This window comes from Xiphophorus maculatus, chromosome 7 (assembly GCF_002775205.1).
Source record: "Xiphophorus maculatus strain JP 163 A chromosome 7, X_maculatus-5.0-male, whole genome shotgun sequence".
In the NCBI taxonomy this organism is placed as follows: Eukaryota; Metazoa; Chordata; class Actinopteri; order Cyprinodontiformes; family Poeciliidae; genus Xiphophorus; species Xiphophorus maculatus.
In genome coordinates this window covers 2,809,697-2,828,781 of record NC_036449.1, presented here as the reverse complement: position 1 = coordinate 2,828,781, position 19,085 = coordinate 2,809,697, and the positions used below count along the sequence as shown (strand labels likewise).

Sequence of the window (19,085 nt, the reverse complement as noted above, 5' to 3'; positions counted from 1 at the left end):
ATCACAGGTGTTACTGCAGTTCAAACACCAATCAATCCTAACACCACAGCTGGTTATGTATGCATGCTTAGGTTTTCTGATTCTGGCATTGTTTTCACTTTTTAGAGCACTCTCACAGTTATCTGCATGAGCACCAACAAATCCCGTTACACTGGTACGGGGGTTAGCTGACCGAAGAAATGTTTTTTTTTTTTTTAGATAAGCATATTTCCCATAAGCACATATTGTTCTGCACTGTTGCAAAGTCTCCACACACGACTCTGCACTGGGTTCATTCAGTGGCTGCTTTCTGCACATCTGCCAGATGGTTCTGCTTACTCACGGCTGTGTGAGAGCCAGCACTAAATCCAACATTTGAAACCAATACGCACATTAAGTTGCAGTTATTGTGCCAGTTTTACGTTACACGCTATGTTAGGTCATCTGAAGCCGCGTCTTACTCAGTGAAGCACTCTTGCAAAAGCCAGGGCTTTACAGCTTACAGTCAGGTAAAGAAACGAGAAATATTTTCCCTCTTCCTCCAAAAAGGGCTCATAAAACTACTCCTCAGACCGACTTGTTGTTTTTATAGGACATCATGCAGGAAGAACACTTAGAGAGCAGGTGTTCTATGACCAGATTAATCTTCAGAATACCTAAAACACGTGCAGTCGCGCTCTCTTGGTGGCTTATTCCACCATCATGATGCCACAAATAACGATAGGAATCAGTGTAGGGGTGGATAATAAGCTGATGTTCCTCTGAGGAAAAAAAGGATTCAAGCCAGACTGACTGGGTTCAGAGAGTTTAAGGTTTGAGGAGCCACAGGACATGGAACTTGACCTGTTGAAGTCAGGGAGTAGTGGAGTGACGTCTGCTAAATAAAACTCCAGCCTAGTCTGGCTGTTACCTTCCTGTGCAATTCCTATTGAATAAAATCTCACTTTCTGGGTTTCACTTGGACTCTCTCTGGTAGATTTTTTAACAGGCCAATCAGCAAACAGAAGGGGGATTTATGAATCATGATGTCGATTTTCTGAACTGTTTTATCAATGCCAACAGAGGAAGTGAAGAAAGCCATTCAAGCCGTATTGGTCACACTTCCAAATGATTAAATTAACGTTAGCAGCCGCCTGGTTCAGATCTGCGCTTTTCTCTGCACAGTGGAGGATGGTTGCTTATTTCCGGTAAGCTTCATAGCGTAATACTGGTGCATTATATACGTCTCGGGGAAAACGTCAGTGATTGGGTAAAATTGAAAACTTCAACACAGTCCAAGCAATTGTTTCTCAATAGCGGAGAGCTCAGACCCTCTGGACAAAGCAAAAAGCTAATTGGATGATTTTTTTTTTTCTGTGCATCATAGGAAACCCTGTAACAAAACACTGTAGTAACCAGCAGAAATGATCTGTACTGAACTATATTGATCTGTATAGTTTTGTCTTGCAAAACTATATATTCTCATCACATAGTTTTATAAAAACCTTCAGTAGTCAATGTTTGAAATATCTGTACACATGGATTCATTCCTCTTTATCCTCAAAACTATAAATACAATTCACTGCAACTAATTCTCCATATAAACCACGTAATGACTGACCTGTCCCTGTGTTTTTCTGACTCATTGTTGTATGTTTTCTATCTGTGTGTGTGTGTTTTCTGAGCTGTCCCTGTGTGTGTGTCCCCCGCAGTACTTCGTACCGATCCTACCTGCTGGACGACCAGGTCCACGGCAGAGCCGACCTCGGCGGCCTCATCAAGGCCCTGCAGTCCGGCTGCCGGTGCCTGGAGCTGGGAGTGACCGATGGCCCCGAGGGCGAGCCTCTGCTCGGGGTCGACTATGGGCCCGACGTCTCTCGTCACCATCACCACCTCCACCACCACCACGCGCCTGTTACCATTCGCTCTGCACTGGAGGTGGTCAATAAATACGCCTTCCTGACTTCCCAGTACCCTTTGCTGCTGTACCTGTGTCACCGGTGCTCCCCGGGTCAGCAGCGCACCATGGCCCACCACCTGAAGAAGGTGTTCGGGTCCCGGCTTTACACCCCCGATGCCCAGCATGTGAGTCTGGGGGGGCGGGCCACCACTCTGCCCTCCCCCGAGCAGCTGAAGGGGCGGATCCTCCTAGTGGGGAAGAAGCTCCCTCCCGAGGAGGAGGGCTCTGATGGGGAGGTGTCTGAGGAGGACGAGGAGATCGGAGGGGGCGGGCCCCTGGCAGGAAGAAGGATGACCATCCCTGGGGAGGAGGAACTGGGTGTGGTCTTGGTGGTCCCGCCTCCTTCCCAGCCCAGGAAGCTCAGCCTCCACAGGGAGCTGTCGGACCTGGTGGCTGTTGCCCGGACCAGCAGCCGCAGCTTCTACGCCCAGAGGGGAAGCTACAAGCAGACCCAGCAGCAGTCCCCCCCCAGCAGCCCCTCATCCCCCGGCTCGCCCGTCCCTCTGGAGCTGCCTTACTGGAGGATGTGCTCCCTGGGTGAGGGAGAGGCCGGGCGGCTAACCAGTGAGAGCCCGGAGGACCTGGTGGTGTTCACCAAGCGCACCCTGACCAGGGTACGGCCCAGCTCAGTGCGCCTGGACTCCAGCAACCCCAACCCGCAGGGATACTGGAAGGGAGGGGTCCAGCTCGTGGCCTTGAACCAACAGACTCCGGGCGCCATGCTGGACCTTCACCGGGGCCGCTTCACTCAGAACGGGGGGAGCGGCTACGTCCTCCGGCCCGCCGTGATGAGGGACGAGGTGTCGTACTTCAGCGCCCACACGCACGGCTGCGTGCCAGGAGTCCCGCCTCAGACTCTGCGCATTAAGGTCCAGAAGCTGCTCTGTTGTTTTTAATTTAACACTCAACAATTAATAACAAAAACTTCAGTATCATATACTTAAAAGGGCAGTGTTATGTAAATTATAATGCTACGCCATCATCAAAAACATACCTGGAGTGTTGCCTTGATTTTTTTCATGGCTGTTTGAGAAATCCTTTAATCTCTCGTGGCAACCATTCAGCTGCCACCTTTGAGACGAAGCTCCTCTTTAGAGATGCAGTTTCCTCCACTCAGCTCCTTCAAACTAGCCAGAAGCAATTAGCAATCACCTGTTGAAACTGCTGTTCCTGAGCTCATTATAGGAGCTACTTCTCAGAGCAGCGCTGGTAAAAATGTTGTTAAAGGGTTAAGAGAGGAGCCATGTTGGGATGAATTCCTGAAGGCGGGGTTTCAGAAAGAGCAGGAACTTTTAAAGAGACAAAGGCACAATTTCAAGAGGTTGAGTTAAATTTCTTTGATCTTTGTAACAATTTTACGTAACATAGTTGCTTGTTTGTGCTGTAAAATGACACTATGTCACCCAGTCCTCTGTTGCATCACCATCACTGTCACATGACCAAAACTAATACCACATAACCAACACAATGATGAATATTGGCGGTTAATATCAGCATTTTTCTATTTATCAGACTGATACCAATAAGTTAAACAATGACTGAAATCACATCGACTGATACTGATGTAGAAAGTGATATACAGTGAGCCTGCCCTTTGACCCTGCTAAACCCCTTGGATATAAAGGTTGTCTTCAGAGATTTTTTTCTGATGAACTTAACATGAGTTACTCTATGTTTTGTTGAGCAGGTGATCAGTGCCCACAACCTGCCCAAGCCTCAGGGGTCAGGGGCCAAAGGTGAGGTCATTGACCCGTACGTTGTGCTGGAGCTGCACGGCGTCCCAGCTGACTGTGCAGAGCAGCGGACACGCACCGCCGCTCAGAACCAGGACGAGCCCATGTTTGACGAGACCTTTGAGTTCCAGGTAAGTCGAAGACATTAATAAATTAATAGATATCTGACCTCATTGTTATGACATTTAGCAAATATAAATATTTCTGGTGATTCCAACTGTCTTGAATCGAGAGTAGTTTGGTCTGATTTAACTTCTCAAAGGGAAAAAAAATTCGGTTGTATGTAAACTTCCTGTTTAAACTGTAAATGATGAAGCTTTGCATGATTTCACTAAAGTGAGGTTGTAGCATTTCCAAAACCTATCATAACCCTGTGCTGGAGCTTCATAAACTCAATGAGGGCCAAAAATTGGTCATTTGTGTTCATCTGCTCATAAAGCTCTTAAAGCAAATGCAGAAAAAAAACAGCTAGAATTTTAAATCTTGTTATATAAATGCATGGCAGCTCTTTATGATAATCCTGCTTAGACTGCTTAATGTTACTTAGGCCACCAAAGGCTCTTTGTTGGTGTTTGAGAAACGTTTATCAGCTCCGTGTGACTAAAAAAGGAAGTGTGACGTGTGCTGTGATTGACGTTGTTATCAGAAATCTTCAGCTGTTTAAACTCGGCAGTACACACATTGTGTGTTAAACAGGACTCGCCTCTTTAAGATGACAGATGAACAGAAGTGTGAACAAAACGACAGAGGTCTCTGTGGATTTGGAGAGGTTCGTGTCTGCTCTGCACCTGCAGGCGAACAGAACCCTGCGTGGTTAATGGAACGGGGTGGGCGGGCGGCAGGGTTAGGACCATCAAGGTCTAAATGAAGTGCTCCTGTGAAAACACTGCTGTATGCGGCAGATTCATTAAAACAGATGACGTTTGATGACTTGCTGCTTGAGCCTTGTTGCCCCTCACTGACAGAGTCCTGCGTGATTGTAGCTGAGCCATAATGACGAACAGTCGCAAATCATACGCGCTTGGCGTTCCCATTGTGGGTGTGTGTGTGTGTGTGTGTGTGTGTTGCTTCCTGCAGACATAATGTACCTCCACAAAGACTGAAAAAGATTGGAATAATACCTGTAATCAGTAGGCAGTAATTGCAGTGACTGTTTGGCAGGAGACGGGCTTTAAATAAGATTTGGATGGACGGTTTGTCTGTCTGAGACGGCAGTGTGTGTGTGCATGCGCATTAGTGAATCACACGTATAAAGCTCCGTTTGAGTGTGCTACTCGGTTTTGTTCAGATACTTTATTTTCATTTTCATGACCCATATAGGGGTTTTTATTTTGTCCTTTTCATCGCCTCCCGGACTCTTGGTAGCCTTATTTTTCCTCTGTGGTGTTCAGCGTACTCGGCATGTTAAGGTCTGTTTGCCGTTCTGTGATTGGCCTAATACAAACAACAACAATGTTTATAAAGAGAAAATATCTTATTTTTACCTCATGTTATTGTATACCTGCCTTTCATTTCAGTGTGACAGAGAGATCCGCTGCCTCAGGTAAATGACGCCGCAGCTTTGCCTCTCTGCACATCTGATACCGTAGCAACTGGGTCACCAACTAAACCAAGCTTCTGACCGGCAGACAGTGGAGAGTAATTCCTTCATTATTCAGGATGTGGCTCTTAATGGGGCAGTTTTATGTAAAATAGACTTTTTTTTTAGCTTTACATCATGTTGTAATATGATTCTGTGATCAAGAACATGCATGGAGTGTTGCTTTAAATCTTTCGTGTGTTTGAGAAATCCTTTGATCTCCATGGCAACCATTCAGCTGTGCAAAACGCCTGGGTGGACCTAGCCCCGCCTTCAAGGACGTATCTCCTTCTCAGAGCTGCAGTTTCTAAGCTTCCGTTTCACAGAGCAGTCCTCCTCCCGCATCTCCTCCACTCAGCTCCTTCAGACTAGCCAGCAGCAATTAGCAAACACCTGGTGGAACTGCACATCTACTGAGTTCATTATAGGAGCTACTTCTCAGTGCAACACCGATAAAAACATTGTTAAAGGGTTAATAGAGGAGCCATGTTGTGATGACTTTCTGAAGGCGGAGTTTCAGAAGGAGCAGGAGTTTTTAGAGAGACTGTGACCCAATTTCAAGGTGTTGGATTACAAAGTCAAATTTCTTGTAAGTCATATTTAAAATATATAGCATTTTTATAACAACTGAGGGCAACAAAGTTACTTGATTGTGCTATAAAATGCCACTATTTGACTGGAAAACAGAAAGAGCTCAGTTTTTCACAGTTTATCTGTCTCATACCAAATTGTCACGACATAGTGAGAGTTTCAACAAATATAAAAAAAAATATTTTTCATGAAGGTGAGATACTGCAGCTTTGAGGCTTCTGCGTTTTCATTATAAACAACACATAACTCATTTTAATTTTTCTTGAGCATCATTTTGTTTGTACAAACTGTAGTTTGTGACTCGGTTGTGTCTATCTGTGGCTGCAGGAACCTCAGTCTGTCAGGTAATCGGTAATATCGCTGAAAAGTTCTTGGCAACAACAAAAAACACAGGTGTGTAAGTCAGCCTAACTCATTAGACGTAGAATGTATAACCCAGGTCTTAGTGGGACTACAGGGAGGTGTGTCAGACACACACCTCTGACACACACACAGCCCCATCAGACACCCAGAATTACAGAGCATCTCCCAGTCAGATACACAGCACAGGTGAGGAGATACTGTTTGCGTGTGTGTGTCTTAATCATTTGACCCCGAGGCACCGCCACAGGGGCCGAGCTCAGACACAAGCTGAGGATGAACTAAGATTCAGGGCTTTGACAGGAAACTGCTGTCTCAGCTGTCGGCACTCATAGAGGTGGTGTGTGTGTGGGGGCGTGCGCGCGTGTGTGTGTTAGAACTGTGTGTTTGAGGGGGTGTGACGTGTGTTGTGTTGCACTGCTTTTAGAGAATGTGAAAGTTGGGAACCTGAGAAAACTTGACTCCTCGTTGTATTATCGTCTTGGTTACGGTACATTACCGCCTCCCACAGGTGGAGGCTAGAAGTACAGTTGCTCATTGAGCCACCGCCTCAATTTGTTGAAATTAATGGACAATGTCCACATGTATATTTTTGATATTTTGATTATTTAAACATTATTTATGTTTTTATTTATGCAATTTTATATTTTTGTCTTGATTGAAAAAGACGACTGTTTGGATTCTATGAACCGAATATGATTTATTAAAGGGAGCGGGGGTCTTTTATGGGGTGGGGGGGCTACAGCCCCACTATCTACCCCCAATGAGCACCACTGTTTATTACATATTTGTTAAAACTGTCAGCATGTCGTGACAATTATCTAATTCATTATTCAATTTCTTCCTGGGATCAATAAAGTATTTTTCAATTTGAATTGGACTGTGTAATATGAGACATAATCTGTGGGAAAAAAATCAAGCTCCTCCACCACCTCCCTGAGAAATTATTTGCCATTTGCAAAAATACACCAGTTAAAAACAACCAATCAGAGCCATGAGGAGGGGCTTAGTGCTGTCAATCAACCTCATGAAGACAATGTTAAATGTTTTAATGGCGGAGAAACAACTTACTGGTCCAGGAAAACTGTTTATCCGTTGTCATTGGTTACCTTGCTAACTAGTCTTAGCATTCATGGCAGGCTCTGTGTGGCGAACAAACTGAGGCGTAGCAGAGAGAAAGGTACATGAGGGTGATTGACAGTGCTAAGACCCTCCTCCTGGCTCTGATTGGTTGTTTCTGCCTGAGTATTTCTGTAGTTAGCACTGGGAGAGAAAGCAAAGGAAGTCAATTTTTTTTGCAGATTATCTATATTATATTATACTGTCACAACATAACGATAACTTTAACAAACATGTATAAACATGTATTTTAATAAAAGTTGAATACTACAGCTTTAAACCACCAGAGCTTTTTTATGCCTTGATAATATAAAAAGTAGGACAGAAGGAGGGTGCAGCTTTGACCATGACTGTACTTGTTTGTTACACTCCCTGCACTGCAGATTATATGTTTGTAAGAAAACCAGCATAATGATAATGAGTCATTTCAAAACATCATGATGAGAGATAGCGAGATAAACTAAATTGGACCTTTGTAGTCAGGCAGCTAGGCTGAGGTGCTCCTCATAAAAAGTTTAAGCTGCTTCTAAAGCAAACCTTCTGAGAGAAAACAAACCTGGGTCCGTTGAGCCAGGAGCTCCACATCTTTTCTACTCACTCGGTCCCTAATTTGGAAGTCGGGATTGCTTCATCCAAACTAATGTAGCATGAGGAGGCCGTGGCAAGCAGAGTGAAACAAACTGGCTGCTTTCACGGCTTTAGAAACGCCTGCTGACAAGTGAAATTATATTAGATTTATTTCAATTCTCCACAGTCAGTTTTAAAAACTGAAAACTGCGTGAAACCTCATATTTCCCCAAAATGTGAATGACATCTGAAGCAAAGAGATCTGAAAACAAACGTCTGGAGCGGTCCGCACAGAGGGAGAGTTACTTTCTCCTGCCTTTCTTCCCCCCATTCTTGTCAGCTATTGCTCCGGCTTTTCTCCGTCAGCAGGTTCTGTGCTGAATGCTAGGCACTGATGACGGCTGATAAACGATTTTCCTGTAGTAGTAAGTGGTTTCTCCGCCACTAGAACACTTAGCAGCGAGTATGTGATGTTGATAGACAGCGCCAATACCCTCCTCCTGGCTCTGATTGGTTGTTTTTGATCACAAAAAACAACCAATCCTGAGCTATTATTGGTGGAGGAGATGGATTTTTCCCTAATTGTCTGTCTCATAGCATACATCACAACATGGTGACAGCTTTAACGAATATGTAAAACACAGGAGTGAATCCAGGAGGCTTTTAACAAGGCTAATTGGGGCCCAATGGCCACTCCAAAATAAAATAAAAACACAACTTCTTTCTATTCATGGGTAAAATAGAAAGGGGGTGGGGCCTGAAGTGAGTGACACATGTCAGACTCACAACAAGGAAGTCAAAGATTGACATAAATATAAATACATAAACATAAATTCAGATGAGCTGATTCTATTTCTCTTAAGTTTAGCTCCACCTAAGACGTTCTCGCCTGGTAGTTGAGGTTTAGTGAGGATGACCTCATCTGATTTAACTCGTCAGTTTTACATTTGAAGATTCAATTTAATTTGTGGGAGTTTGGAATAATGTAGGCATCTTAATAAATTCAGAACAGAAGGTACTGCTGAAGGATGCTGCGGTGGATTATAATCACTGACTGATCAACCACTCATTTCATATTTTGTCGACCAAATTAGCATTACCTGCAGCTGTAGAATGTGATAAATAGTTCACACCTGCATTATGTTTCAAATTAAAGTTGAAAATTTAAGTTGCAAAACTCTGAGGACCTATATGTTCAGAAGAAAACACAATACATGGTGCATATTTATGCATTTCACATCCATTATATATAAACACAACTGCAACAAGTCACTCTGTGTCATGGTTTTAGATAAGCTTCTGACCCACATGCATGATTATTCTCAGGAGACCAAAGAAAAGTTTTAAAAAGTTTATGTTACAATGATGTGAATAATGTGGAGGTCTAGTAGTGGTAGAGGGGAACAGATGAGATATGAGTTCATCTTTGTGGAATATGAATCGGAAGGCTGGACAGACTGAGATTAATGTTACTGACTGACGTTAGGATGTTCTGGGAGGGTTGGAGCAGGTTGAGTGAATAAAACATGGAGGCTGGAGCAGGTTGAGCAGTGAGAGTGTAGGAGGGAGGACAGGTTGTACGGAGGATGAAGATGGAGAGAAAGATCAGGTGATTATTGATGGTTTGATCTGGCAGAAGGAGATCCAGGAAACCAAATATTTGTTTATGTGTTCATTCATTGTGCCTTATAATTATTCCTTAAGAGACGAGCTGCACTGCATCTGGTTGTGAGAAAATGTAATTCACATTTTTGCTGTGCTAAAACTTTCTGCTCTGTTCTACAAATTCATTAAGCTAACAAATGTTGACATACAGTCCTGAAACCACAAACTGTTGATTTTTTTTTATGTGATTGGTGACACATAATTACTGATTAGCTGGCTTCTGCAACCTATTCATTCGGCCCATTTGGTTGGTCTAGGAACCAGAAGCAACTTTTAGAAAATATACATTACACTATGTTGTAACAGTATGTTATGAGTCATCAGTCTGTGAAAAAATTGAGCTGCCCTGTCTTGTCTGATAATTCCCAATAACTATATAATTATCTCTAGTAATTTTCTTTTTCTGAGCAGAGTGACCGTTCAAACCACATTGCAAAAAATCTGTATATTTTTAATTTTAAAAAAATTATTATTCCAACAGATTATTTTTTATTGTATGTACTGCTAAAATAAAGTGTGACCTTATAACACTTTCATTAGAATGGAATATGTGTATCAGATTCCATGTCAGACTGAAGGAAATTACTACAAACCTGAACTTATAAGTACAGTAACCCTCTGATCTCCTACAGTTACTGTCATCAAAGCTTTTATAATCACATCTGTAATTTATTATATGTATCAAATTCTTGCCTGTGAAACTTAAAGTACAGTGTGAAATATGCAAATGTCAGAGGTCACAAATGCTAATCTGTATCATGTGGGTACTTCCTGTTTTAAAATCCCCCGCCTCACTCACGTTTGCCCAGGTCAAAAGTTTCTGCAAACACTGTTCATCTAAAATCCTTCCTTCCAAACCAGTTCTGTTTCACCTTGGATCGGAACAAGAAATGATTCTGCAGGAACTCTAAGGCAGAATGAAGAGAGGAGCCGGATTAAAAAAACGTCTCTGTAATCATCTCTCATAATTACGTCGATGAATGGGACTATTCAGACGTTTCGAATTCATCTGCGGCTCGTTAAGAAGCAGCACAGGTGAAAACAAAACTCTACCCTGATGGAGCCGGTCTCTGCTTCTACCTTTGGTGACCCCCAAAAACCTGACAGTGGTTTGAAATGGTAACTTTTAAACTGGCAAAGAAACATAACTTAAAATATGGTTAGATAGAAAAGAATGTTTCAATTTTCTCAAAGCTAGAAATAACATCCGAATTGAAAAGGTCACCCTCAGATGTCAAGTACACAGCCCATCTGTGTGTAATGTATGTATTCTCAGGATCAATGCAGTATAAATACTGACACCTCAGAAGTTTGTTAGAGAATATTAGAATCATAAAGCCCAAGGAACACAGAGACCTGTTTTTATAAATAAGATGTATTTCCTGAAAAAAACTAAAACTTTTGAAATAAAACTTCTTGAAAGTGATCTGAGACAACATGGGTCTGTTATTAAACGTGTGGAGCTATGCTCATGCACCCTAGATGATGTTCCATCATGTGGACACAATTTGCACATCAGATGCACAGACGTCCTGCTTTTCTTTGAAGCTTGCATCAGAAGATCAGATCTGTTGTTACAGATCAACAACTCAGCCTGAAGAAATGTTTCAAACTGCAGCTGAACCTCAGCGTGCATCAGCTCCGCTGCTCCAGTGCGTCTGCTTAGCTATTGCTCACAAGTCACTCACTGGAATGTTACTCAAGAAAGTATATAAGTCTGACATTCTGTAATTAAGGACAACAAGCAATATACCAAATATGTAAGTACTACTTGAAAGTAGATGTGTCAATAAAAAAGATAGAAATTTCAATGTCGCAGTTTATGAACTGCAAGCATTTTCAAAGACAAATAAAAATAAATGTGTTTCTCATCAGTATGTTTGCAAACACAAAACCCTGCAGTAAAGTTATACAGTTAACTTTAGTGAGTTAAAGTGGATGTTTCTCCACACAGACTGGCAAGGTTTGACAAGAGCTGCATCTCCATTCCAAATGTGAGCAAAACTGTCTATAATCTGCTAATGTCAAAAAAACACAATTTCCAATAAATAGGAAACGCAATTAAAATCGTAGGTGAATAAGTTTGTTCACGCAATAAGTCATTAAAAACATTCCATGGCTACTCTGACTACTTCCTGGCAAAATCCGGCTGTTGATCATGTAACTCTTGTGATACAAAAAAATAATAATTTTCCATTGCAGTTTTGTGAAATAAACCAATCTTAGCAACAAAACTTTATAGAATTTTTGGTGTTTTCATTAAACTAATTTATTTTCAAAATGTCAAATTGCGCATTTTACATTGACTGTGTGTCAATGGAAATTCAGTTAATGTGTCTGCCTTTGCTGGACATTCTCTTCTTCTCGGCTAAATGTCTCCTCACTTCCTGGTTCTTCTTCTTCTTCTTCTTCTTTGTAGTTCCTGGATTCCAGGCTATGACGCGTCACATCAGTCAGTTCACATCTGAGCATCGGGTCGAATTACAACATGAATTATTGAACTGTAGTCGCACAGTTTGAGCTGGAACTCTAAACGTGCCGCTCCAGATTTTTGTGAAGGTCCCCCAACCAACAAAGCAACCCGTTCACTTCACTGTTTGGGCAACATTTTACAAACAATCTGTGTCGAGTCTAATCAGATTATAATTAAGTGGACTTGGACTGTATCAGACTTGTGATGTTGTGAACAGGACAAAGCTGCTATAGAAAACAGATGGATGAATTGTACTCATATATTTCTCTCTAATCACCTTAAATTAAACGCCAGCTCCCTGTTTATTGACTCTTAACAGTCAGTCACCAGTCTTATGCGTTTGTAAAGATTGTTGTAATGTGCAGCTTTGAAGTTTGTTTAAATGTCAGCAGGCCATAATGGTTCAGTGCTGCGTTCAGTGCCAGCAGCTTGTTTATAACAGCTTTTATGAGTTGGTTTCGGCTGAATTCACAAGTTTAGAGCCATGTGAGTCAAAGTGGAAGACTGGAGCTGCTGGGGCTCGTGAACTCTGCTCTGGATATTACATGCAAGAGTAGACAAACACATACATACACATGGGTTTCTTAGTAGGAAATCATAGGTTAATACAGTATAGTTTTTTTCCCTAAATATGTAAAAAAAAAATAATCACTTTGTGTTTCTTTTTTCTATTTTTCCAAATGTGTTTTCCACTGTTGGTTCAGTCAGGAACAAAGAGAAGAAATATAAAGAGTCTGACCTTTTGTCTCGGAGCTCCAGCTGACACGTTGACCACATTTGCATGTTGGAACACTTTAAGCTAAACTCATTATAAACGGGTCACTTTTGATTACAGTTACATTTAATACACCCACCTGCTGCTCCATGCAGCTCTCACGCAGTGCGCATTAGGCTGCTCCGGTGACTCCTGGCAGCTGCTCTCTGACGGTCTGTTACGAGCTGACATGTTGACGACAGCAGTGATGGACCCTGTCAGATGATCAGAATGCAGCTTCCAGATGTTGTCAAACTATTTTTATAAAAGCAAAAACCAGGCTAGGAGCTTTAATATCCAGTCCAGATTTTTTCCTCATATTCCTGAAATTGAGAAAACATTTTTGTTAACTGAAAGAATAAAAATTAATGGGAAAACTATAACTAACTGGAGCAATATTGTATGTTTATAAAATTAAAATATACTGACATTGGAGGTACAATGTTCTACGTTTTTGTGTTTATGGATCTATTCATTAGCCTTTCGAATGGATGTGAGATTGAATAGGCTTTTTTCTCCACTTGCATGTTTACCTCAGCTGACGGTAAATTACGGTTCTCCGTGTTCCTTCTGGTGGCACTTAGTCCACAAAATGGCGACAGCAAAAGTTGTTAGAAAACTTCAGAGTCACATGTTCAACAATAACTGAGTCCATTTTTTCAAAATAGTAACTTCTGTTGAGAGTTCATTACCCAGTCGATATATTCATAATCACAATAATACTTCGACAATTTACAATTCTGCACCTAAAAATTTAATATGATATAAACTGGAACTCCTTCTATGACTAATACATGATAAACTAAAACTAAACAATATTTAACTAACAATAACTAATAAGAAATAGCAAACACACTGCAGAAGCGAATTAAAATGAACCAAATTAGACAACAAAAATGTCACAATGAAATAAAACTAGACTATAATGAAAAACCTAATGTGACTGAATGTGTTTGTTGGCTTGTAGGATGTGGAGATTTGTCTTCATCAAAGTCTCAGTCAAAGTTTGCTTTATTGTTAAATCATCATATGTACCAGACCTACAAATAATCAACATTATGTTTCTCGCCTAAAACTTAAATACATCACATAACAATAATTAAGAAAAAATAGTAATAAAAATGTTTTCCACAATCCATAGAAACACAGCAATAATATAAAATAATCACACAAACCAAATAGAATCTAGAATTTTAAAAACACAAACTCTTATAACAGCTTAGATCAGGGGCGTCAAACTCATTTTTATTTTGGGCCATATCGAAAATCGGAATGTTCTTAAAGGGCTGATTGTGCCAGAATATATTGATAAAACCAATGAAACTGTGAAGATATCAATAAATAGCTGTTCCTCTGGGATTTTGTGATCATTTTAGGTTTTATTACAATCAAAATTTTGTGGTGAACATTTAGAAATGTTTGTAAGGAATTTTTACAATATTTGTGGTAATGTATGATATTAAATGTTACTCTTTATCACCTGCCGTATCAATTATGGATTCAATGTTTTTGACCAATTTTAAGAAAATTTGCAGTAAAATCGGAAAAAGTTTGGAAATTTGTTGATTTTGTGTGAATTTTGCAGATTTGTGAAAAACTGGAAGGACTTATTGATGTAATTTAGAGTCTAGAGGGCCACATAAAAAGCTGCGGCGGGCCATATTTGGCCCCCGGGCCTTGAGTTTGACGCCTGTGGCTCAGATGGATGAAAGTGGTGGGGGAGAATTCAGCCTCCTCACTGCCGACACAGTTCGACAATCTGATAGAGCGTGTACGAAGGTTTCCGCACCTCGTCCATTAAGAAGTCCAAACATGTAATGTGCTGGATGACTTTGTGTGTGTGTGTGTGTGTGTGTGTGAGGGGGGCAGTGGGCGTGTGTGTGTTGGTGTAATGCCTCGCTCCATGTCCTGTGTGCAGGTCAACATGCCTGAGCTGGCCTTGCTGCGCTTTGTGGTGCTGGACGACGACTACATCGGAGACGATTTCATCGGCCAATACAGCGTGGCCTTCGACTGCCTTCAGCCGGGCTACCGTAACGTGCCCCTGCTGGGCCTGGCGGGAGACCCCTTACCACACACCAGCCTTTTTGTTCACGTGGCCATCACCAACCGGCGAGGCGGAGGGAAGGCCCAGCGGCGGGGCCTGTCGGTGCGCAGGGTGGGCCGGCGAGGGAGGGAGTACGTCTCTCTGCGGCACACCGGCATCAAAGCTCTGGACGAGGTATTCAAACAAGCCGGCGGACCCCTCAAGGAGGCCACGGACCTGCGGGAGGACGCTCAGGTGAGACGGGAGAGTGGGCGGGGTTTCCATTACACTGCTGGTGTTCTACACTTTCAGAGAGCAGGATCACTCTCTCTGTTAGCCCAAGGTGTGACTGATGTATTCGTCCTTAAGGCTGGATTCACATCAACCCTGTTCAGTCAGTTTTAGTCCAACTCCAGTCCGTTTGTCTAGAAAGTCCGGTTTCTTTGGTGCGAATATGTAATCGAACTCTGGTCGATTACATATTCGACCAGAGTTCGAACAAAACTGTTGGTATCGATCATAAGTTTTTAGACAAACTGATTGGAGAGAGAGGATGCAATTGACAGAAGGAAAATACATCAGCACACCACATAGACCACACACCACATGTTTTAACAGACTAGTGTAAAAACATCAGTCTGGGTTCGGTTGAAGTGAACTCCGGCGCGGTTCAAATGCAAATATGACCCCCGAAGTGAACAAGAGGCCGCTCCAAAAGCAGGAAGTGGACTATAGTGAGAGACTAGCTCTCGCAGGAGAAATGACTTGTGGTCTTTAGCAAAAGACAAAAGAGAAATTAGGAGATCTATTTTTACTAGCTAAAATCTGATTGTAATTCATTTTTGTTTCCATTTTATGAAGAAGGAAGTTGCTCTCATTGTCTTCTTCAGAGGTTTTGGTGTTGCTTCTTTCAGCAGCTCTTGATGCAGCGCCCCCACAGGCGAGGGAAAGAACAGGTTTTTCAGTTGGTTTGGATCGTTTGACACAGTAAAGTATGAAGGAACAGCAGCAACTGAAAATGGAATAAATTTAGCAACTTTGGTCCCCAATCAAACAGAAATTACTGGACTATCAAGTGTAAAAATACCTTAAGTCATTCATGCGTCTGCTGATGAAGAACTGACACTTGGGGGGAAGTTTCACCTTTCAGCAGAACAGCTGGTAGAATGTCCCAGTCAAAGTCCAGGATACATGCAATTGAAAATAAATGGCAAGACAGATAATTTCCATCCTCTGTGTTTTCATTTGAATTCCACTTACTAATTTTGTGCTACTTTGTGCTGATTCACAATATAAAATCTTAATATTTGATGTTTTATTTTGAGCAAATATAAAACAGTTTATGGTGTACTAGCACGTTTACAAGATACTAAATCTAAAGTAATTTATTGGTTAGGAAAATTTTGGCAAATTTTAAATGTTATTTTTTTGTATTTACAGCAACAAATTAGTATGTATGGTAGAAATGTATAAGAGCAGAAGTTTCTTCCCTAACACATAAACCAAATATTTTCAGTTCTTTTAAAGAATATTTTAGCGAGACGTTGCTAACTAGAGAGGAATAAAAAGCACAAACATGTATTTTCTGTTCATGACAATAATATGATCCTAATATTTCATTTTAAGTTAAAAACAAAACCTCAAGAAATATAAACCACACTGCATTTTTTATTGCATTTCTTTGTAATTTTGCTCTGATCTTCCATCTATATGTTATGTACACATGATGTAGAAATAATTGTCACTATGCGCATAAACAAACAACATGGTGTTTGTAAAATGAGCAAAACTGATCTCATTTTTCACTGGCTTCACCAGACAAAACATGAAATTTCATTATTATAGTGTGTGAAGTAATAAAGAAAGAGATTCATTTTGGGAATTCTACATTATTAAGACAACCTTTTTTGTATTGTCTGCAAACACAAACACACTTCCACTCAGCCCTGTGCTGAACAACCCAGCTAGACTTTATATGCCTGTGAACTTTCCGTGTGTTAAAAGGATCTGTGAGTTTGTGGCTGAGGTGCAGGAGCTGCAGTCAGCCTCTACCTGAGACGCGTTTGTGGGCCGAATCAGAGATGAGGAGGCGGAGGAGGCGTGACAATAAAGCAATAGTCGGTGAGAAGAGTGGAGGAGGACAATAAAGCTTCTATAAATACCAGGAGAAGTGAAGGCTGGTCGTGCAGCACCCACCAGTTCTATCGCTGAATACTAACATGAACCGGTGGGCAATGTGAAAAGAATAAGTGCATGTGTTCCTATTGTGCTTGTTTGTGTTTGTGTGCAACAACAGGTCTGGTTTGGCTATAAATACCTAGAAATGCTTGTAATTATTAACTAAACTATTAACTTATATCAGAGTTACCAAGTTGGAGCACCACCTGATTATTAGGAAAATAACGGCCAAATATTTCAGTCTCAATTTATTGTCCTTAAATGCCTGGCTGATAAGGCCGAGGTATTAAATTAACAATAGATCAATTCATAAATCCAGAGCTGAAGATGTTACACATGTATGGAATAAAGACAAACAACTTCTCTCCAATATACAAGAGTTTATGAAGAAAAGGAATTCAACCTTCAAGTTTATTATTTTAATCACCAAACTCACTAAGCTAGTAACACTCAACTAAACGACTTAGTAAAAGATGAAAGAATTATGAATAAATGACTAAAAGTAAAACAGTAAGAATACACAAGTACCAAAATACAGTATATTCTTATTCTCATACAGCTGAGAATAAGAGTAATATCACATTCTTAGATTCGCACTCACAAAGACACACACATTTATACACCGATACACAGATTGGTAGGCAATGTGCCTTGCCCAGAACACATCAACATGAGGCAGGAGGAAGCTGGAATCGAACCTACAACCTTCCAATCACAAGACGATTCCTTTTGAAGAATTATGAGTAAAGCAGGATCAAAGCTTATCCATATGTGGATAATAAAGTTCACTTCACTGTTCCTGCGTGTGGAATACAGACGTTGGATGCACATACGACAGACTAAATAAACTTGGATTCAGGGCTTCGCTAAGCAGCAGTAGTCCTCCTTCAGCTGGTGAAATAGTAGAGGACGTTTCATGGGAAGGTCCCCAAAGTGCAGAAGAGACAAAAAGCTCCTCCAGAGGCTCGTCATTGTTAGCTTAATATCACGTATTCATGCAGTGAATATCCTATTTCTGCTTAAACTGAAAGTTTGTGGAAATGATAGTTCTTATCCCAGCCTCCTTGCTCCTTGTAGTTTTTAGACCTTCACTTAGCTAGAGGCCCACGAGTCAACCCTGTATATGTGCTGGGAAACAATGAATACAGCATGACCTCTCCAGCATCTGCATCACAGACTGCTTCCAAGGCCATAAAGAAATATTTTCCTGCTTATCAGTCCAGCACAGAGCCTGACCGTAGCCCTTTCCAGCTCCTTCCACAGGTAGCCAACAACTGCTTGACTCCAAAATAATGCAAATCCAGAAGGTCAGACTAATTCTATAAACAAACCAGAATCTCTGAGATCCTGGTGAGGATCCCAGAGCTGAGACTGATCCAGGTCTTCCTGCTGGCCATCACGGCTTTTGGATCACACAGTCTGTACTGGCAGAGCTATTTTAAAGAGACAGCACAGAAAGCCACCGCTAGGCTGCAGGGCGCTCATTTATCTAGCCATGTGAACTGCCATGAATTAGTTCTACTTTTCATAAAGCTTATGCTTCCCTTATATAATAGCAACATAAACATTAGATGGTTATGTTAGAGAACAGCTCTCCACCAGTCATTGGCACTGCATACAAGTGAATTCAAACAAAAGCTATCTATGAGAAACATTATAATTCTCCTCTTTTGACCTGCAGTTTCCAAGCTTCTACCTCAGAGCAGTCCTCCCCTACAACTGCCCCCACTCAGCCCCTTCAGACTAGCCAGCAGCAAATAGCAAACCCCTGGTGGAACATCTGCTGAGCTCATTATACAAGCTGCTTTTTAGTCAAACACTGGTAAAAACGTTGTTAAAGAGTTAATAGAGGAGCAATGCTGTGATGACTTCCTGAAGGCGGAGTTTCAGAAAGAGGAATTTTTAAAGGGACAGAGGCCCAATTTCAATACGTTAAATTACAAAATATAATTTCTTATATTTTATAATATCATATCATATATGATATGACAAGTATGGTTCTTATGTGAAAAGAAAAACAAATATAAGTAATCTTCACCTCAGAGGCTTCCTGCTCACACATGTCTACACACCAGGTCTTGAACAGAAACACTGTTCACTCTTTAGCTAGCAGCTTCTATTA

The 19,085-nt window shown here is 41.4% G+C and overlaps 1 protein-coding gene across 1 annotated transcript in view; it reads left to right on the top strand.

Moving 5' to 3' along the window:
- The window catches only part of plcl1 (phospholipase C like 1 (inactive)), a 158,801-nt gene that overhangs the window by 126,200 nt on the left and 13,516 nt on the right, over positions 1-19,085 (top strand). The window contains exons 6-8 of the mRNA XM_023336621.1: positions 1,671-2,787; positions 3,606-3,782; positions 14,678-15,040. Coding sequence (XP_023192389.1) covers positions 1,671-2,787; positions 3,606-3,782; positions 14,678-15,040 — 1,657 coding nt within the window. The remainder of the gene's footprint in view (positions 1-1,670; positions 2,788-3,605; positions 3,783-14,677; positions 15,041-19,085) is intronic.